The 23,169-nt window shown below is 39.4% G+C and overlaps 1 protein-coding gene across 1 annotated transcript in view; it reads right to left on the bottom strand.

The window, feature by feature from the left end:
- Positions 1 to 836: 836 nt before the first annotated feature.
- LOC121955317 (exostosin-1) overlaps positions 837 to 23,169 on the bottom strand; it is a 249,904-nt gene continuing 227,571 nt past the window's right edge. The window contains exons 9-12 of the mRNA XM_042503209.1: positions 14,044 to 14,133; positions 6,686 to 6,846; positions 5,410 to 5,581; positions 837 to 1,022 (exon numbers count right to left, since the gene is read on the bottom strand). Coding sequence (XP_042359143.1) covers positions 837 to 1,022; positions 5,410 to 5,581; positions 6,686 to 6,846; positions 14,044 to 14,133 — 609 coding nt within the window. The remainder of the gene's footprint in view (positions 1,023 to 5,409; positions 5,582 to 6,685; positions 6,847 to 14,043; positions 14,134 to 23,169) is intronic.

Here is a 23,169-nt window from a genome sequence, read left to right as displayed (position 1 = left end):
AGAGTTTTGTTAAAAATAAATAAAAGATAACAAGCAAAGGAAGGAAGGAAGCAAGAAAATGCTGTTGAGACCTGACCTCATGTCTCATAACATAACATCTCTTTATTGTATTTTTTATTTGCTTCTTATAGACAGGAACTGCTGCTGAAAATCTACAATAGTATACAAGAGGCATATTGCCATAGTCTCTGGGTGTTTTGGAGTAGCAGCTGTAACGTGGCATGACCCAGAAGCTACTGTGTCCCATTTGTCCGCAATGTGTCTATACTGTACATACATAACCCCAGAAAGTGTCCTTTGACTTTATGAATGTAACCCATAAATCTCTTTACTTTTTGTCCAACATTAAACTGTATACTCTTTAATACCAACACTCCAACCTCCACAATAAACATTTCTCTGATAATTTCTTTTTTTGTTTTTTTTTTTCAAATTCAAACACATTAGGCTTTTCAGGTCCTTGTACAGTTGTCTTGTTCAAACCATGCAACACATACGGTGGTCAAGACTGTCTTTAATGTGTCCAGGTCTTTGTTGCATGTGTATCCATGCATTCTTATTTATGTGTATCGTCACAGATGGAGGGTGCGCGCAGTCACTCGCTGTGACTCGCAGTGATTCGCTGTGACTGCCACATTTTTTTTCTTCATAGAAATACTCCTTATACACCTTATGCCTTATGCATACGTATGTATTTTATCATTTTTATCTCCAGTGTCCATGTGTGAGTTTCTCTTTATAGCCTCACAAATGTTCACATTCAGTGTGTGTATTCTTGTCACGGTGTCTCAAACACACACACACACACACAATGATTTGGTGTGTATCTTGTGCATTCACAGCCTCTCAATGTCCCTGTATTTCTTCCTCAGGATGGAAACCTGGTCCCTGAACAACACAGGGTCCAGCCTCATCTGGGAGTGCACCAGAGGCATGAAACCCAGCCAGTGACTGAAGGCGTTCATGCAGGTCTGTCGCTGGGCAAAGTGGTCTGGGTCGGCCCACCGAGACGACTTGGAGCCCTTGGTTCAGAGAAAAAGAGATGGAAAACGAGGAGAGAGAGAGAGAGGATAACAGTCTAAAGAATCAATCATTATAGCTCTGTAGCAGCTGATAACGTAATCATAATATTGAGAGAATGCTGACAATAATCCTGACTGTATAACAAAACATCATAATTCTGTCCCACTACGCATGTCCAGCATGATGCATCTGAATCCAACTTTCTTTTCTTCCCTGTGATTGGTTTTTAGAGGTGCGTGTCTCCTTGGCTACAAGGTGAGACGCCTATGGTTAAAATGATTGAATGATGAACAAATGCTTTATTTGTCTCCCTCAAAAGAATGCTTTTGAGTGTAGCTGCAGACCTTATCCCATAGAATAATATGATGAAATACAGTAGCTGGATTCTCACTTATTCACCAGCATCATAAGCAAAGACAGGGACTCTTGATGGTTTGGGGTTGTACAGGTGCGCCTCCATGCTGGTGAAGACGCTCCTTATCTTGGACAGCTTGTCATGACATGGCAGGAGGTGTAGCTCATAGTAACACATACTGTCTCTCCCGCTATTTGTTTTCACCGCCTGCTCCTCCAGAGAATCCAAGTTCATCATACTGACAGAGCAGGACGACCTGGCCAGCTGTTTCACTCTGTGGGAATCTCCTGAGTAGTTGTTGACACTTCAGCACACAGTGGCACAAAAAGTACAGCTAGAAAACGTACAATGAAGTGTCTTTCACATATTATTTGGTGTAACTTATTCTGCAAGTACAGCCGCAGCTCGTATTACCTTGTTCACATTATCTGGGAGTTTAACAGAGTCAGAAATCTTGCAGCTGATCACAAACTGTGTATTTGTTGTAGAGGCTCTTGCTGTTACTTATTGTCTGCAGCTCTTTTATGTCACCTTCCTTTTTAGAGACACAAGGACAGACAGTCCTTGATGAGATGTTTTCCACCAGCAGCTGCTTTTTTTTTTTACTGACATTGAGCTTCAAATTTTCACCTGAAAACAAACCACATTTTTTTTGTTTATGCTCCCAGTTTTTACAAAGTTAAAGACTTTTTATGCAGTCAATAAAAATATTTCTCTCTAATTTTAGTTACAAATTAGTCAAAATCCTTGTTAGTGAGCACTTCTACTCTTCCAATATAATCTATACACCGGACAGGTGTAACATATCAGGATGCTGATTAAATAGCATCATTATTATGTATCTGTGTCTACCAGAGCTACTGACTATGAATTGCATATTCCTTCCACTACTATAGCAGTCTCCAGTCTTTTTTCTGTGAATTTGGCAGTACTTACAACCAGCGTTGTGTTTAAATCTTTGTTTTGTGTATATAGGACTCAATGAGGATATGAACATGTAAGGTTTGTAAAATTGGAATATATTAACCAAGTTTAGTCCTTTATCAGTTCTAATGGTGTGTTCTCACCTGATGGGAAACCAGTTTTTGCATTGCATTTCTTGCATGAATACGGCTGCTGGGGTGTATTTGACAAATGGTGAATATTTGACCGAAACAGCTGTTGTGCTAACTAACTGTGGAAGGCAGCTAATGGCTAACATGTAGTCCTATGGCTTCACTCACTAATCTCCGAGCCCTCTCCTTGTCTGTTTTGTCTCTGTACAGTACTGACGTTGAGACATGGAGCTCCAGGTGTCCACAGACAGTGGCAATAATTTTATCCTCTACATTCTCTGTAAAGAGAATCTCAACTAGATCACCACACTGGTAGGATTTCGTGACACGGCACTGCGCAAACTTCTTGTCTGAGTTAAAAAAATTCAACTTGCAGGAATACGTAAATAGGATAACTTTCATGTCTTCATGTCACAATTTGTGTCTGGCATTGACTTTGTTTTAATCTCGCTGTGCGAAATGCTTGCTTTGCACTCACTGTAAACAACAGACTATAAATAATAGACGTAGCTACTGTGATGTAACTCATTGGTTTGTGGACTGCCGTTTTGAAGCCTCCAGTTTAGCAGTACAGCTGTCCCCATCTGTGTTTTTTGGAGGCAAAAGTGACCGTATGTGGATGAGAGGTTGGAGCTGTTGAGAAGTGAGAGGTGGATCTGATCCTGACTATTGCAATACTGCACAGACAATCTCACACTTAAACAGCCCCGCCGATAAATTTGTGATCCTTTGGCCGTTGATAAAATGTGAACGGGTGAGTTGTGAAAAAAAAATCAACCCCTTTACTATTATTATGATAATGTTATGAGCTATAGAGACCAAAACTGTTGGGTTTTTTTTTTGTTCCAGGCTGTAAACATGTTATTTCTGCTGTAAAGTTGGACATTTTACCAGGGGGGGTCAAGTGAGATTTACTCTGTTTTGGAGCCAGCCTTAAGTGGCCACTCAGTGAACTGCAGTTTTTGGCCCTTCGGCATTCGCTTCACTTTTCAGCCTCAGAGGTCGCTGCTTGGTGTGTGCATAACGGGATCCATCTGCATCCTCTTGAGCCTGTCCCCCAGTCTTAACATCATGATAAGTTTAAAAGTCAAACACATATGCCAGTAGGCTCCAGCTCCAGTCGGTCACTGAGACTTCAGATTACTCACTGCAGCTATTGGAACGATGCAGGTTTTGTGCGTTGTTTCCTGTCAGTAGTCCAAGCATTTGGAGCATCCTGCACACATCCTGAGTGTCCTCAGCTTGTTATCTGAGATGGACAACAGAGAAGGATGGGTGGGCCCCCAAGTGGCTGCTGGGAGATGAGTTCGAGAGGGGGCAGTGAAGGGCAGCAGACCCCTTTGATAAGCTGTGGCACGGGGGCGTGGAGCTGGAGCAGATTTATCCTGTGTACTGCAGGAGGGTGACAGCCGGAGGAGCCGAGGGTCAGGTAGAATAATGAAACTACAAGAAATTGTGTCACAGAAATGGTCCCTTGAATGAAACATCTCTGCTCTTGGAATAAAGAAATGGATGAATAAACGATACAAAATCAGCCAAAAAAAATATTAGTCATGACTTGTGTTGCTTCATCAAACCTGGTGGTCCAAGTTTCCTAAAACATTCCTCCATTTTGCTTCAAACAAAGTAACAAATCAGGAGTGAGAGTGGAGGGAGGCAGGAAGAGAGAAACACTTGAGAAGAAGGGAAAAAAGAAAGAGAGAGCGACGAAAGGAGGAAGTAAATCTAGGTTTGCCGTGCTGCCTTCACAATTAAGACATTAATCACTGAGTCCATACTGCCGAGTCATCGTCCTGCCTGTGGTCAGACCATCAATCAGAATCTGACATAGGGCTGGCCACACAAAGTACACACACACAGACACACACACGCACACACACAACATGCACTTCTATAGATCTCCCAAAGGGAAGGTCAGGGCTGCTTCCTGTAGCCTGAAGCTTCAACACAAGGAAGTGAATCTCTTTTTTATCTCCTTTCCTATTTATAAAAAAGGGTCAGGTAATGAAACTATTCACTTTAAAACATATTTAAATCCCCGTCAAGCACTGTAAAAGGTACCCAGTGGATGTTTTGACCTGTAGCGTTATAGAGCAATATTTTGATGTTTGTATCCTTTTCTATACAAGCTCATGCAAGAGGATGAAACTGGCATGTTACCTTTTAATTACTGCTGACTGTTTTACACTATACCATTGATCAAGCGCCAAGAAACAAAGAGGCAAACATGGAGTTCAACAAAGCAGCAACCTTCAGGGCAATAAACTGAAGCTCTGAGAGTGAGTAAATCTCTATAGACCCCTGTGCTAAAATACCCAACTTAACAGCAGAAATAATCATATTTACAGCCCGGTACAAAAACTGGTGTTGGTCTCTATAGCTAATTGTAACATTCTAGACAACTGAAATAGGGAAGATTTTTTTACATAACTCACCTGTTTACATTATATTAAGGCTAAAGGTTTTACATAATTGAGGGTGTGGCCACTTTGAATGGCAGGCAGATGTCGTTTGTTGACATGTTGCTTCCATGGCGGCAACGTTGGCTCGGTAACTTAATCAACTTTACTTAATCCTACAGGGCTTCTTTTTGGTAAATTGCCACAATGACTGAAATGACAAGGATTTAATATGTCTTCACATATATGTTCCTAATTATATGTTTTTGTCATATTGCTAGCAATCCCACAGTTCTATCATCAAGCAGGTAGAGCACTGAAAAGTATAATGCTAAAGACAAACATAAGACAACACCATCACAACAAACTCATTGAACAGGAGTATCTGAGGACTCCATGTTCTACCTGATCTCTTTCTTTGAATTAGCTCAACATTGATGACTGACCAAATGTGTTGCAAAAATCATTTTAACTTGCGAAAAGAAGTTTAAATGTATTATGGCTACAATCATCAGTCCTGACCATAAAGACGATTGTGTGCAGATCTGTGTATTAAGCTAACAATATAAAGCTCTACCTGACTCATCATGGTTTCCTTGTACTGCTTCTTCTGTGTGACTTTTATCGGCGGCTGCTTGGTGACGGCTGAAACCAGGAAGTTCATCAGGATGTCTTCACAATTAGCCATGCGGTCCACCATGGTCAATAGGCTGGCAGGGACATAGTGGGTGAACAGGTAGTGGTAGTATCTGTCACACAAGACACAAAAAGGAACAAAAACCGATGAGGTTAACTGTGTATTCATTTCTTTTATTAAAAGCTGCACTTCTCTTCTATTCTGCATGGCTGCTGTGTTGCACCCTCAGCAGCATGGGAGCACTAGATCACTGTCAACTCTGTTACCTCCCTGCCAAGGTCTGCTGTCCCCCTCTCTCTGTCTCTCTAACACACACACACACACACACACACACACACACACACACACACACAAACACACTTTCCACCTTTCCTTTTTCCTCTCTGGCATTTTTTCCCCGAACTTCGTTGGCATTTCAGATTTTAAATAACAAAAGGACTAAAGATTCGCACTGAGCGTCCTAACAATAGAACAATGAGAGAGCTGTTTATCTGCGTGACAAGATACTTCAAATCCGTTCGAAGGGCAACGCTCCACTCCGTTCAATTTACCGCTCTGTTTCATACTTAAGTTTACCTTTTGTTTTCTTTCGATCCCAGCTTTGTGTTGTTGACAATCACTTCATGAGATAACAGAGAGGTGGAGAAATCTTCTATTACTTTAGTTAAAAAAATAAATTAAATATGATGGGTGAGAGATGACTTTTAATGTGGTTTGTATCTTGTGGATAAGGAATAAGTATCTTTGTAAAGTTGGAAAGGATCAACCTGACAGGTGATATAGAACAACTGCACTGCAAGGCAAATTACACACATTAATAATTCAGATCAAATACATTCTTATATTACATTGTCATTATCTTGTTTTACACACCTTTAACTGATTGTTTTCAATGCCAAACAGAGCACCTTTGGCAAACAAAACTCAAATTATTACTATCTCTAAAAAATGTTAATCAAATAAAAAAGTATGAATAATAAATGTTAAAATAATTTTATTAACACAAGAAATTTGAGCTGGATGACTTGCATTTATCCTCCCTGAATTCCTGGATGCACCGATGTGTTTAGGTTCAATTCAGGTCATGAATGCGTGTCTTACATTGGAATCTCCTCAGATTTATTGTAAATCATTTAAAGGATAAGTTGTAAATGTTAAATATCAACTGCAAAGCTTCACTGATCAGCCGGAGATCATTTCAAGTTTTTTTTTTTACCTGTGGTAGAAAGCTGCCCCGGTGAGGACCATGGAGTAGTCATTGGTCCATTTGGAGGTGTAGCCCCAGCGGGATCTGGAACTATCCCAATAGTGGCTCCGTGCTGGATAACCAACAATACGCTCCGGAAAGCTTTGCCATACAATAAAGGCAAAATCCACCTGTGGCAACAGAGAGTAAAGAAAGAGGCCAGAAGACAGAAAAGATAACAAGGGTTGTGGAAAATAAAGAGGATGATAGAGTCAGAAATAAACCGACAAAAGGTGGAGAAAAGGAGGAGATGATACAAAGGGGGAAAGTTGACAAGAGAGGAAAAAGCATAAAATATTGATTAGAACTGAAAATTCACAGGGAAAATCCTTCTGAATTAAAGCAGCTTATAGACGGGGAAAAGAGATATAAACAACTAATTTAAAATAGCTATCAACTGGCCATTGAAAAAACAAAACCCTCTCTGCCTCAAATAGAATATGAAATGACATTTCAGTATCGTAAACAGTTTCCCTCCCACTTGAAAAGTTTCTAGTTAATTAAAGTGTCCTAGCCAAACCGTCAGTTCTCAATCCAAAGGCATCAAATACAACCACATTTTAAGTAACTTTCCTTTGGATCCTGATGCCAAAAGCCACCTTTCACATGCACATGACAGGCTGCTGGACAGTGCCAGCTGACAACATGGGCAGACAGAACCATTTGCAGTGTTATTATACACCACCAGACAGTACCTGCCACTGCAGCATGATACCAGGATGAGCGGTGTCAGTTGCCGATGTGGCTGAAAGGAACCTGTCTCATCTGCACTGTAAGCCACTGGTTGAGGTCAGGTTGAAATGCTGCCAATAACAACGTAACATAAGTAAGAGCCCGAGGGCGTCTATAGGATGTGTGGGAGGGTCCAACAAACCCTGGACTTTCATGCAGGAGTCCAGTGTTGATCGCTTCCTATCTGAATGTGATGTTTTTTTTCTACACCTTACCATGTGCCCCCTTTCCCTATTTGAACAATCCTTGGCTTTGCCTAATCCTAACAATGCATACCAGCATGTACATTCGTTGATGCCCCAGCGCTGTTTGCCACATGTTGTTGTTGCCTAAACATAACCACGTGCAGCATAATCTGACCATGTGCTTGCGTTGACATCAAAGAAGTGGCATCGTGGAACGTAAAGAGCAGACGCAGAAGGATACTAAGAGCGTAATATGTAGATGCAGAAGTCCACTGTAAAGCAGCAATATGTGACAACTTGGGATAAAAATGTGTTGGCTACTCACACCAAGACAATCTAAAAGGAGATTGATAAATAGTACAACAGGGAAGAGGAAAAGTATGTATCTTTCAGGGTAAACTGTCCATTTAAATCAGATATTAAATACAGTTTGTACTACCTTGGGCTGACTTATGTCTGTTTGCTTCCACTTATGTGAGTGCCGAGAGGGTTCTCATTGCTTCTGGAGCTGTATGTTCTTCATACATCTACTGGTCTGCCTATCTCAGTATCCCTCTCAGGCCCCCTTCTTCCCCAGATAAAGACAAAATTTCACATGGAGTCGTCTGGAGCACCTGGTGTCCTTGAAGAAGCTCAAGCTACCTGAGAAAGATCCTCTTTTGAATTCAAAAACACCACTGAGACGTGCAGGCAGACACACCAGAGAATAAGCGGATCACCACATAATGAAATACTTGGTAATACACACACACACGCACACACCACCTCGGGTGCCGGGGGAGAAAATTAATTACCAGAATAGTAGAGGTAGGGAGACGGCGTTAGGGAGGGGAGCACCGAAAGTGGATGTTCTTTAGCGATACCTCGCGGCTTCTGTCATGAATCGTGTGAGCAATTACTGTAAAGCGCCAGCGCTAAGCCGAGAGAAAGGTTGGAGCTGCCATTCTCAGTGTAGCCCCTGATGGTGTGTGCATGCAGCGTGTGTGTGTGTGTGTAGTCTACATATGTTTGTGAGATTTTTCAGATGCCTCCACAGCTGTTCTGAAAGGATTAATGACATCATGCAAATATAATTTAGCTGCCAGAGATTAAAAGGTTCTTTATAATATGAAATGGCATGCGTCAGTGTGTTTGTGTGTGTATGTGTTTGTGTGTGCATTTGTGAGTGTGTCACAATCCAGATTCTTTGCACTCATAATATGTCCGTCTTAATTACGGTTTAAAACAGAGGCTTGATATGGCTGAGAAGGATGAAGGTTTTGTGTGTGTGTGTGTGTGTGTGTGTGTGCGTGCTTGTGTGTGAGTGTGTGTGTGGTCCATACTAATAGATTCTACAAGGCCAAAATTGATCGAAGGAGCAGCAGGTCAATCCAGCAATAGATCTGTGACAAATCTCTCCCGACATTTGGATTTAACATGTCCGATGTTATTAGATGAAAAGAAGCTACATCACATTTTAGAGGCCTCATTCTCCCTCAGCATGTGGTCTTTGTCCAGTGTGTTTTGAAAAATATGTGTTTTCAATCAGTTTTTTTCTTTTTCTTCTCCATGTGAAGCGATGCAACTGCGGTGTTCTCACCGTCAACCTCCATCTGATTTGGGGGTGATAAAAGTGAGGAAAATGTGCTTTAAACTGAGCTCGTATCCAGCAGGTTGCGAGTGCTGTGGCTTTGATGAAGTTTTATCAACAGCCTCAGTGTGATCCAGGACAACCAGCTGTGGCGTAAGGTCCACACTGCGGCAACAAGCGGCTACTGCAGGTTTGTGGTTCGAAACATCTTTTGAATTATAGCTGTTCTCACCAGGTACCTCTCTGTTGTGTGTGGTAATGTCTGGTCTTGACAGCTCTTAAAGTGTTCTCTGACATTTCTACAAAATGCTGTCAAACTTTTCCCCAAATTGTGCTGCTGTCAACTTTCTCAAGAGTTCATTTCATTGATTGATGTGGCTCCATCATCGTCACTTTGAAATTACACACCATGGTGTCTTACTACACCTCATACCGCCCGATGTACTAAGTACTAGTGAAAATGTTAGTTTTGTATGCCACAGGTTAAGGATTGGATCATATCTGCTTGAATGTAAGGGTTAATTTACCCCTTTTTAATGTCTCCTCATACAACTGTTCATATGATATTTTACAAATTAGCACCTGTACCAATTAGGTTAGGTTTAGAACTAGAATAACCACCTTGCAGTTGTAACCTGGTAAGACCATCCTGATTTCGCCCTGTCTCAGTCTGGACTCTCTGCCACACCAAACCACTTCAATCCACTGCAGTTTAGTCGGGCCAATCAGAGATCTGCTCTGTAACTGAAAACGTCGGCAGCCAATCAGGGACTGCGTTATAGTTGATGATGCAGCATGCAGGCCAGTTTACCTCTGTTTTCACTGTGCAGGAAGAAGTATGGTGCCCACTTCCTGTTCACAAACTCTGGCTATTACAAAACACGGCACTAAAATATGTTTCTGAGGACATTTTAGGAGAGAAACAGGCAGGGCAATAACATAATCTTCACTTATATTTGATCAGCACTGCCTTGTTTTAATGTGTGATCAGTTTTTGGTCCGAGTTTGAGAGAGAGAAACTGTTAAAAAAAAAAAAACCTGTACTTTTCATTGTTCAAACTACCTTGTAAAATGTACTTTGGGAATACTGTTTCAATCATGAAACATGCCAATAAAGCCTTTTTGAATTTAGTTGACTTGATGAAGGGAAGTCTACCACAATTCATCTATACATACTACCCACATTGTTCTAATACAAAGCTGGTTGAAAATTGGCAAAGTATCCCTTTAGGTAGAGGATCTGAATACTTCCTCCACCACTGCTGAAAGGAGTCCAAACCCTGCTACATCCTGAACAAGCGCTTAAAAGAGAAGAGGATATAAATTCAGCCATTTCTGTTGAAGAAGTACTTCCACATCCACCATATTGAAAATGTCTTCCAAAGGGCATAATGCAGCAGCATGCTTGGCCGCCCAATGAGAGACAAAAGCTTCGTCAGGTTTTTTTCAGTCGTATTCCCTTCTCTAATCTCTCTCCATGGAATAATCATATATTTAATGAGCTGAAACAATGTAATTATGAAATTGGCACAGCCATTCTTCCACTGAGGTATTATAATATGAAAAGTCCTATTAAAAGTCTAATGTTCTCTCTTGCACATTTTCACTCACTTGACATATTTCATCTCCTTTCAATAAATCCCCTCACCATGTTAAAAGGGCAATTAGAGGAACGGGTTAGTGAGCACAGCAAAGATTCCCTTCACTTCCTCTTTATGATTCCTCTCTCTCTGACGTCTTCTTCTTCCTCTCGTTTCATAAAACAAGCCATGCGCCCATAAAAGTTTAGTTGTACAAACTCGCTCGTATTGCTTGGCCACAAATTGTAGTGCCATAAAGTGTAATTGTGATCCCGCCGGCGTAGAAAAGGTGAACATTGACTTGCTCCCATCAATAAAACATCTCAGAGTTTAAAGATGTATTGGATCTCTTGGGCTCATTGGGCCTCACAATCCATTATGGATCGCATCTTTTACTCGCTGAAAAGCTGATAAGAAACGAGGTTGCTACTTGTAATGACTCTCAAAGTAGAAACACTCATTTAGCATCACAGATGAGCTGTTGCTGTTTATTTTACTGCTTTCTAGGTTTAAAAAATATAGAACTTAAAAAATGTAAATACTGGTGACGTGTTGCAACATTTTTCAACATATTTGTGTGTCTTAAGTTAGGAGGGTAATAATTTATATGTGAAAATTTTACGAAAAAGGCAAATAAAAATAAATGTTAAGGAAACTGACATCAACACTTGTTGCCTGCGATATTAACTACATTTAGATGTACAATTTCACTGATTATTTCTTGAAGGTTACCACATAGAAGGGTTAAAGATTCTTTATGCTTTCTGGAGTACTTTGGCAGATAAACAAAATTGCCATAAAACCATGTTTGCAATAACTATGTTAATTTACTTAACTTTTATTTAACTATGGTGGCAGCGTCTGGAAAGACATTAAAGACGTGTAATTTTTTGAACATCTTGAAAGTGCAGCGCATTTTGTATTATGTTTTTCAGTTTCCAGGTTGTGGTTCATGTGCCTGCTAAAAAATAAAACAATATGTTGCCTACAGAGAACATGTAGAGATCCAAAGAAGTGGGACTGGCTGGCGGGGCAGTTGTGCTATTATGTTGTGTTCTCCTGCATGTTTCAGATGTGGTTGCGGAGATTAAACTTTAAAGTTGCGATACTGGAGATTTTCAAAATAAAATCCTCGTTCTGAAAATATTCATAGTCTGCATTTTCACAAAATGCAATTAAATGTGTTTATATTCAGTACCAAAGTGGTTTATCATTGTTAATGGTGGAGTCTGCCATCATGAGCAAACTAGGAGATAATGGGCCCTTTGGGACAGATATGAAAAAAGGCCTCATACATAGGAGTCAAATAGTCAAATAGAAAGACCTTGTTGTGGTTTCGCCTCTTTTTTTTTGTTAATTTGTGTCTTTGTAGTCATTATGCATCCTTTTGTGTTTTTACATCTTTGTGGTCATTTTGTGTTTCCTTGTGGTGGTCATATATTACATACATATTTAATAATCAAATAAGACTCAAAAAAGACAAATATAGGACACACATGCACATTTACCTTTAAGTATAATATTCTAATTAGCCTGGTAAATCAATGTGCCTTTGCCTTTTCCTAAAAGTTTTAGTGGTTTCAGAGCCTGAAGAAGCTCACCACTAACTCTACTAACATGTCAAAGTCTTGATTAAAAAATGCGGAATAGAAACATTACTTCCGCTCCTGACTACTCTTTAGACGATTCACTGGTTTCTAATTTGTTCTGAAACAAGCGTCAGAGTAACAAACCACTGATGTTTCACATCCACTCTCTTAAGTAACAAGTGAGACTTTAATCAAAGAGGTGCTCTGTGTTTTGACAGTGTAATGATACAGACACAGAGGTAATGGATCTCGTAAAACTCCTGACTCCGTGAAAGCACTTTGTTTTTCATTATACCCTCTTCAGTACGCTTTTCTCTCCATTCCATATTTCCTCTAGCCTTGATTTCCGTTGACTCTCTGTGCTTTTGTGTTCTTTTTATTCACTTTTCCTTTCTTTCCCCTTGCAATTTTGCTTTTTCTTAGTCTGATCTTTTCTCCTACTCATTTCTCCCATCTTTCCCTTTTCCTTACATATGTTTTCTTTTGTCCCTGCCCTTCCATTTTCTTATTGTCTTTCCTTTATCCATCTTTTTTTCACTTCACTATCCTCTCCATAGTACTGCACTCTACACCTCTTTTCCCAATGTACTTATCTCCTCTTTTTTCACTGCTTTCTCTCATCTCTGCCTGTTCTTCCCAAAGTGTTAAGTTAAATTAAAAGCTTAACAGCAGCTATCCCATCACCACACATCACACTTAATTGAATTAAGACGGGTTCTTGAACATTCTGGCAACGTGGTAAAACACTTAGCCTCCTCGATACTGACGCCTGTACTCAGAACTCTTTGTTTTATTTTTTAAATGTGTTGCCTAACTTTGTTGCTTTGCTAAACTTCCTGCTCATCCTACTCCGATCAATTTCATCTGCAGCATTTGGAATTATCTTTTAAAGGCAAAGCACATTTTACTTCTCTAGTTCAGTGGCCATTGTAACGTTTGGCAATTCATTTGTAATGGTATTCATGACTGTGCGTGGACTGACTGCCTCATTTCAGAAAGGATCAATACTGTGTTAAGACATCACCACTTTTTGCCACAGGCTGACATAAAACCATGCAGACTGGAGCTGGTTATAAAAACATTTCCAGAGGCTTTCAGTGGGTGGAGTCATTCACAAGTGTTGAGGTCCCTCGATGGGCAGACAGTTCTTTCCAAAGTTAAGAAAACCCTCTAGAAATATATATGCAAAAGTACAAAAATGTATATTTTGTGTGTGCCAAATTGCAACACCCCGCAAAGTTAGTTTAACATGGCCTTTCAGATGTTACTCAGATGCTCTTCGGGAAAGTTTAAACTCAAGAAACCCCAGGCAACGTTTCCCAAGTTTTGTGTTAGGCCAACGGTCGACAAACACATTGGTTAGTCCTCAGTGTCAGAAAATGGATCAACATCAATATCAACATTTAAATTACATATGTGCTACGCAATTTTAAGTCTTTTTCAGGCAGGCAGGCAGTCATGGTGAACTGGTTTTTGTACTTATGTTGTTTGGAAAAAAATTCAGTAATTTAGATTGTAATCCAGATGTCTGATAACAGTGTGATGGTGGCCTCGTGTCTTGGGATTGTGGCTGTCTCACCTCATTTTGTTGATAAAGCATCAGTGTCTCAGTTCACCAGTTCCTAAAACGTCAATGTCACGCCAACTGGTTGATAAGTCAACAGCGACTCACCTCGTTGGTAGAGAGAACCGAGTCTTCATCCAGACTGAGAACGGCGTCAGTGAGGATGACATCGTGGGGGAAAAAACGACTGCTCATTGTCTGTAGAGACAGAAAGAGACAGCTGACATGATGAACAGTTTATTTATATGAATACGAAAACCATAACAAATTACATTTCTGTGAAGTGATATGCTGTCTTGCAATAAGCATCAACGGTTACTGACCTGTAGTCAGTACTAGCTGAGGTGTTAAGGCTCATATTCATGATTTTTTAAAATCATTTTTGGTCATATTATGCTTTAATTTGATAGATAGGAAGAGGTAGGAATGATGACGGGAAACACGGAAGAGAGTTCACAAGTTTGTCTGATTTGAACCCATAATCCATGATTTATTTATTTATTTTATTTTATCAAATACCTCAGGAAATACGTTCAAACCATTTTGAAGGTATGGAAATGGTTCAGATGTAAGAAAAATCATGGCTAAATAGATGGCCAATGAGAGAATGTGTTTGTTTCACACCCTGCTGTGTCTATCGATCATTGAGCTGACTTAATAGGTTTTGTGCGAGTCTTTATCAATTCACTGCCTAACAGAAAGTGTAGTAGACCTTGATCCATTGGCCTAAAGAAGGCTGCTGCTGCTGATGTTATTGACTTGTAATTAAAGTGTAAATTATTGAACTGTTGAGCAGAAAAGGAAAAAAAAAGACACAGATCTTGACTTTATGGGGAAAAAGTGCAGCTGAGGTTTCAAACAAGCTTCTTTGGCAAACTCTCACTTTATTATCACCCTGCTAGACTACAAACCCTAGCATTACATTCATACACTGTGTGCACTTTGTGATCATTGTTTAAATATTATATTGCATTAGAAACACGTCCTCATGTCTATTTTTCTGGGATTCATGTCAGGCAGTTAAGTTCAACAGAAAGAGAATGTGAGTGTACCTTTGGTCCAAATCATGGGCAGTGGTTTGATATGTCACATTTTAGTAGATGGGAACCTCTAGTGAAGGTCATCACCTACCAATAATTATGATTATTAGTTATCATTGGAGCAAAGGAGGAGGCCAGCTGATGTTGTGTAATAGTATAAAGACTATTAAGTCCACTGGGTTTAGTTATTGTAACAATGTAACCTAGTAGTATTATGTCGAGGTATGACATAACTAAATTGTGTTGTTAGTAACAAACAAAGGCTACTTTGTTTTACCAAAACCAGGTTATATTTCACAAACCTATACAACGAGGGTTTTTTTGTGCCCACACCTAACCTTGTAATTTTGATGTAACTTCGACCATTTCACAATGTTACCTACGTGTCTAAAACCGCAACAGTTAACCGTCATACAGGAGCTGTTCTATCATCCCACAGTAAGGAGCAGTTTTAATATATTCTCATGCGGGTCGTATTAGACGAAGGTAGTAAAATACGGCCTATGTGGTTGTATGGATGGGAAGACTTAAAAAAAAAAGAAAAAGTACAATATATCAGGTTTTAAAATGATGAGCTATACAGCCTTTTCCAGGAATGTGCAAGATATTGTCCAAAAGTTGTGCAAAAGTTCACTGTAATGTACAGTGAAAAATAGATTACTCAGTGCAAAAGTTTAAAAGGAAAAGCACGAATGGCTAGAAAGCACAATTATCTTTTCAAGGTCACTTTTCTAGGATGAAGCTAAAAGTTCAGTTTAACTTACCATACAAACTACATTACATACCACAAATGATATACAGTATAAGCAGATTATATTTTTTTCCTCACATGGTGGCAAACGTTCCTAGTTTGATATTATTTCATCTCTAGCCTCAACTCAACCAGTACGGTTATCTCAGCCTAAAGCTGTAGAAAACTTGTGTGAATCATTAATTATATATATTTTCCTCTGCTTTTATCTTGGTCAGCTAAGATTTTATGTAATTAAAATGGACCTCCATGCTAACTACTGTCACAGCAGTGACATTTAACACGAATTTACTGTCTGAAATAAAGTAGATTGAATACACACCCCCCAGGGGTAATATTAAGAGGCTTATTTTGCAAAGTAAGACCACAAATATCTGCAAGTTTAATGTCTACTTCCATCTTAGCTTAATGAGCCGATGGATGCTGACTGCAACTTCATCAAGAAATTAAGCGTAAGTAACATCAAAAGAATTCTAACACAAATCCCCTAAATTATTTGAGTGTGCCACATAAAAAAATGCATTAAATCACTGCTTAAAGTGAGAGCTCTTGGCAGAGGATGTATTTTGTTTGGATGGATGCCCTATAATCACCAGGCAGGTAATTAGTTCAGTTAGGATGGTTTTCATAGCAGTGTAACCGTCTCTCAGCTTTCTTATGAAAAGCACCATCCCAGTGTAATTGGCTGGAGTAAATAGCCACTTGCTTGACTATCAGCTGCATTCCTCCTAAATCAATGGTCTGAATGTAATGACTGCACAATATCAAAGATTTGCATGAGTAAGAAGAAACATATGCACAATGCACACACACTGTCATGGGCCAATTGACATTATGACTTTACTACATTTCCAGTATCCTTCAGATAATTTTGCTTCAAACATGGATTAAACCTAAGTGTGACTCAGTCCAAATCTTCTTGTTCATGTTAATTTAAAAATTGAGCTTGATGAGTTGTTGACAAAACAATCAAAATATTAATCAGCTGATAAAAACCATATGATATGTGAGAGACCCTCAGTACAAGTGAATAAGTGGAGACTACGTTTAAATTGTTTAATCCACAGCTGTTTCCAAGACCAAGAACACGCTGGAGGGATTTTACATTTCATCTGGCCTGGGAACGCCTCTGGGTCCCCCAGGAGGAGCATGAAAGTGTTGCTGGGGAGAAGGCTATCTGGAGTACTTTGCTAAGCCTGCTGCCCCCATGACCCGACCCCAGTTAAGCACATGATAATGGATGAATGAATGTTTCCAAGTTCAAGAATGACCTAATAATAATAACAGGCAAAAGTCAGTCAGTCAGTCATTTTCTGTAACCGATTGTCCTCGTAAGGGTTGCGGGGGGCTGGAGCCAATCCCAGCTGCCATCGGGCAGAAGGCGGGGTACACCCTGGACAGTTGGCCAGACTATCGCAGGGCCGACACATATAGACGAACAACCATACACGCTCACAGTCACACCTAAGGGCAATTTAGAGACACCAATTAACCTGAGCTGCATGTCTTTGGACTGTGGGAGGAAGCCGGAGACCCCGGAGAGAACCCACGCAGACACGGGGAGAACATGCAAACTCCACACAGAAGGGCCCCCGCCCGGACTGAACCCCGTTCCAACCGGGATTCGAACCAGGGACCCTCTTTCTGCGAGGCACAGGCAAAAGTTAGCATACTAAAATGATAAGCTAAGACTGTTTCAATGGCTGCATTTATTGGTGTTTTTTTCACATACCAATGGCATAACAAATTCTCAAGAGACTGGAATTACCATCAGCAGCACTTTGAGTTTTCCCAAATGTAGATAGGGGAAGCAGGGATTGAGCTGCCTACCCTGCAATGGTGCCATACCATTGTTGCAACGGCCCATTATTCCAAAACACTAATAATCAGAAAAATATCCCATTGGACCAAAAGTCAATTTGTCCGACAGCACATTATACCAAAATAAACCCACATTGCTACAAAAAATTGGTTGGTTGGTTGCAATATTTTTTCCCACAATGGTAAAGGTATAACTCATCCTACTTTACCCCAGAACAGATCTTACTCATCATGCCTAAAATGTACCTACCCAACCAACAAAGACAATGAGTACTAGCTAATCAGAGACAGAGAACAGTGGGCCATGAGGAATGAGGAAGATAATAATTCGCATCCGGCTCAGAGTGCAAGGTACAAAAATCATCGACTTGGTGTGCAAAGGCCTTAAATCCAGTTTAGTATAATTTCTGAAAATGAATTCACATCACATCCATTTTAAATTTAAACTATCAATTGAGTGCCTCCAGGTTTTAATAGAGTTATACAGTGGTGCCCCATGATGGACTAAACGCTGCGTTGGCAAGAACATAAAAAATGGTCAAACTGAAAGATACTCATCAGCAGTTTTCAGTTTAGTAAACATCAATTTTGGCAGAGGCCTTGAAAACTTAATAATGGCTGAAACCCAACTGTAATGAGTCTGTCTGTACCTGTCTGAGTGTAGGTACAGACAGATACTGCACCTCCCTCCCTTTTGGCTGGTGTCAATGCTTTTCTGCCTCTGGGCAGAGATTAGATCCCACTGAGATCACTGGCAGTTCAATGGTCTGAACCTTATCTTTGTCGCTCTCCTTCCACCCATTCCCCCTCTTTATATTTGCCGTGACTCCTGCTACTTCAAGGGGAGACTTGGAGATAGCAGGACATTTCTTTATGTCGCGGACATATCTAGATGTCTGTAAATTAACCCTAAAAAGTCAAGGATCACATAACTATCTGCAAAACCATTATGAACTATGGCCAGCCTCTTCCTCTCATGAACATTTTCATTTCATTATTAGGGTAGGGAATAATTGCACTTAAAAATAAAAAGGCTCTTTTTATGTGAGACCACTTACTGTATCTGACGTCTGACTGTTGTGCCTAACTCAACTGTTTTGGTCTTAGTCTGAAAGAATCTTTTGATTATGTTGCTGGTTTATAGTCTGTCACTACTCTGGGTCTGTGTAGGTAATAGGACTGAAAAGATCTAAAGTAATTATTACATATGCTTAAATTATCTAGATGTAACTTAATATAAAGCATAACATTTGTCTTCAGACGCAGCTGTATGTAAGTGTGACTGGATTGTTGGCCAGTCAGATTAGGATCTGAATTCTTGCCTTTCAAAAGTAAATTCTATACATTGCCTAGGTTCTTGGGCAATCTTGACTTATATGCAGTGATGTAATTTGCCAAGTATTAGAGCAGACATAGTCTTGACTTAAAGTACTAACATATATATTTTTAGATTAACAAATACAAATCAATTTTGTGTAATGTGGAAGAAGCTAAAAGTGGTAATGATCCTAAGGAGAATTATCAACCATTTGGGTAGTCTTCCCCTAGCCGCGTGTACATCCTTCAACTTAGCTCAGCTCTCACTGGATCGGTTCACAGCCGAGCGTGAAGCGGCCGGGATGAGAATCAGCATCTCCAAATCCAAGGCCATGGTTCTCAGTCGGAAAAGGGTGGAGTGCCCCCTCCAGGTCAGGGACAAGATCCTGCCCCAAGTGGAGGAGTTTAAGTATCTCAGGGTCTTGTTCACGAGTGAGAGAAGGATGGAGCGGGAGTGTTAATGTTTTGAAATAGGGTACAGTTAAGGATCAAAACTAATTGGTCAGTCAAAGAAAGTAAGATCTTCTGTGACATAAGTTACATAAATTATTTCACTTACATACGTAAGTTATGTAACGTACACAATGTAAAGTTACTTATGTTATGTAAGTTAACTTACATACGCAAGTTCAAATAAATTAACGTAGACTTTTGGTTGTAGACGGGACACAAACACTCTGCCAGGTGAAAGTCCTGTATTTCACCCAGCGAATGTGGAGTTCATCCCTCTTTATTCTACACACCTGATTCCCTCTTTTGCTCCATTTACAATTACTATGGCCACTAGGGGTCACTGCCTGACATTAAACATAAATATGGGTCACAATAAGCTGCTTGGAGAGATAACATATATGGCTGTTTTTTGGGGGGAGATCAGTCTGAATAATACTGCATATCATATGTTGTGAAAAACAAGTTAAAAAAACCATTTGATATCTTTGATAAAACAAAACAAAACAAAAATCTACTCTACATGTCTATATGACCAAAAACATATTTGTATATTAGTATATTAAAAATATATTTGGTTGTTGATAAAATCCTCATTCTGCCAATGAGTGGTCTAAAATAATAATAAACTAAATAATATTTTGAGGTCAAGACCATCAATTCAACTCTAATTCTGCTGCTCTGACCCTATGCTCAACAGTATTTCAAGATTAGGTCCCACTTGACCTTTGAAATCTTCACTTTTATGCTCCTTTGGTATAATTTAAATGCATACTTAAGAAGTCAAGATCAATAGTGAAGATTAACTTATCAATATTAAATACATAGTGTGGGAGCAACACATGCACTATTACAGAGTGATTGATGAAGGTGAGATATAGTCGACATATTAACAGTGACAGTGGAGAGTCCTTTGGTAATATTGATGTGTGGGTCATAAATGCTGATCAAGCAGGACCTCACTTATAGCAAGGGCAAACTATAAGAGACCTGATTCATATGATCAACCTCTCAAATCCCTAGTGTGTTTAAACAGTTGGTAAATAATTTGAAATCAATTTAAAAATGGTCTGATCCTGAATCATAAAGGGAGCTCAACCAGAATCCAAGTGCAAACTACAATTATATGTTTATATTCATATGTTTATGTATTGTACAGAATTTATCTTTCAAAGACTATAAAAATATTTGAAAGGGTTATTTTACTAAGCAAGTGGTGGTAAGTCTCTGAATGTAACCTGTTGAAAGTCTTTTTCATTGGACATTTGCACCCACCTCTAATTCCTGACTTATGGGTAGGCTTGGCCCAAGAGAAGATTTAGTAAAAGTAGCCCAAGAGTATATAGTTGTAAAATGTAATTATGTAAATGTATCTTTAAAAATCATGGATCATACAAAAAAAGAAAGAAAAAAATAGAAATTAAATAACAATTTCCATTTGAAGTCACATATAGAAGTGAGGCCTTCTGTGGGTTTAATTTTGAGGTTAAGGCAAATATCAGGTTAATAAGCAACTCTTAAGGTTATGGTTTTGCTATCTTATCCAACAAGTGAGGAGACCGCTCACTGGACATACAACACTTTGTTTGGCAAAGGACGAACAACACCAGCCCCGGGTAAAACACAGCTTTTTAGGGACTCTCAGTTGTACCTTACTGGGTTCTTTTAACTATACTAAAATCTTTTTCGAAGTTAACTCAAGTTTTCTTAGTACCATGAAGAACAAGCAACTTATTTTCTCCAGGTATGAAGACTTGTGGGATACTAATAAAATAAAATGCAGATGTATTATTTTATTTTAAAAAACAAACAAACAGAAGTACAGGAAAGAGAGAGAGAGAGAGAGAAAAAGGTTGCTGATGGAGTGTATCCACACAGCATTACGGAGTAGATACACTCATAACCAACAGCAAATTACTCTGCTGCTGCGCTCTGTCGAGGCGAATTGCAAACTTTCGGTGTGTGTGTGTGTGTGTGTGTGTGTGCGTGCAGTTATTATGGTGGGAACAAACACAGCGAGCGGTTGGAAGGAAATTCACTGAAGAGCATCTGTCTGGGCTGCACGACAATATACCACATGACTAATTATAGGACCATAGACGCTGCTGGGTACCGGCACATAGACACTTGCATATCGCCTCTGAGACACGTTTTATTGTCACCAGTGGAAACATTGTTCTTGTGTTTCAAGGGGGACACATTTACATGAAAACAAACAGAAGCAATTAGACCACAAAGCATCGGGATTAGGGAGGGAGAGCAAGGTTGGTGTGTGTGTGTTCAGTGAGTGAACCAGTGAAAATGTGAGAGTGTGTATTTTTAGGAAGAAGCTCATTTGTATAAAAATGGTTGTGTAAATGAGTTAAATGAAAAACATGAATATCACTTAACAGTAGTGAGTATGTGCCTGTGTGCGAGGAGAGAATATTTTCCCATAATAATGCAAATGAGAACAATCCCCAAAAAGTCACACTGCTGGCTTCACTCTAATAGCAGACATTCAAAACTCATGTTGCTTCAATCTCACCATCAAGAGTCTATTTAAACCTGAAATAGCTCTGCAATGCAATTACCACAGGATAGAACATTATCTAATACACTGTACAAAACTTCCTTATCAGTCTCTCGCTCCTGTACTACCAGCGCTCTACAGCTGTTAACACAGAGAGGCTAGTTTGCATTATTTACATATTTGCTCTTTTTTTCCAGTGCTGAAATTTAACTAAGTACATTTATTCAAGAACTCTGCTCAAGTAAAACTTTGAGGTACTTGTGCTTTGAGTATTGTGCCTCTTTAACTCCTGTTTTTTTAAGAGTGAAATATTGTACTTTTATTTTACTCTTCCAAGCAGAAAAAGAAAAACAACAACAAAATCAAACAAAAATGTTCACCCAGGCGTTGTATTTCCATCATAGGCAAGTCTAGGGAGTGGCCAGGTGCCATCCCATTATGATTGGCTATCAGCCCAGTCAGTTTGAACTGTCTGATGAGTAACATAAATTTTCATTTATAGGTGCAATTTAGTCTTAAACTTGAGAGGACGCAATGTGCCAGAGTTGTGTCAGGCTATAAAAATTTTAAAAAATAAATTGATACGACTGTTAAAAAGTTTGTTCACACAGGCTTTTTATCATAATTTTTTGGCACTTCATCCTTGCTATTCTACTATTTACTTTTGGAGGAACAATTTCTTTAATAAAGTATGGACACTTTATCTTACATTTGTGTGGTGTCACTCTGTTATGTTGTGATTGGTAGGTCTATTTATCTTTTAAACTAAACTATCAACAGTATAGTAAGACACTGCAAAGTCAGTAATTAAAGTAGATACAGGCAGTAAAGACAAGAACTGCAATTAAAGCTATAAATTATTATATATAATTAAAGCATGTTTGCCCGCAGCAGCGCTTGTACTTCATGCCACCCCTGCATAAGTCAGAGCCCATCTTGGGCCACCCTAGTAAAAAGAAATGTGGGCACACCACTGATTTCCATCACTGCTAAGGAGCTGAAGCTGATAAATACCAATAACTACTGCAGAGTAATCTGACCCATGTGTGAAAGCCAATTGTTACCTTTCCTATTACATACAAAAGTCAGATGTTGGTGGGTGTTAAGTGTTTTTTGTGCATTGAGAAAGCCAGTTATGACTGGGAACGCATATTGAGGGGAAATATTTTTTTGGTTTTTTTTTTTAAATAAACTGAACATGAAGCCTGTGAGAATACTGAATTGGACAGATCTCAGGACGAATCTTGAGCTCTGGGCTCCCACATTTGTTTCTCATTTAGATAACCTCCTCTCAGACTAATTTGGGAAAGGTGTAAAAATTTACACCCTAACAGGTGTAAACA

Source organism: Plectropomus leopardus, chromosome 16 (assembly GCF_008729295.1).
Source record: "Plectropomus leopardus isolate mb chromosome 16, YSFRI_Pleo_2.0, whole genome shotgun sequence".
Taxonomy (NCBI): Eukaryota; Metazoa; Chordata; class Actinopteri; order Perciformes; family Serranidae; genus Plectropomus; species Plectropomus leopardus.
The sequence above is the reverse complement of the archived record's forward strand: the minus strand, read 5'-3'. Positions and strand labels throughout refer to the sequence as shown.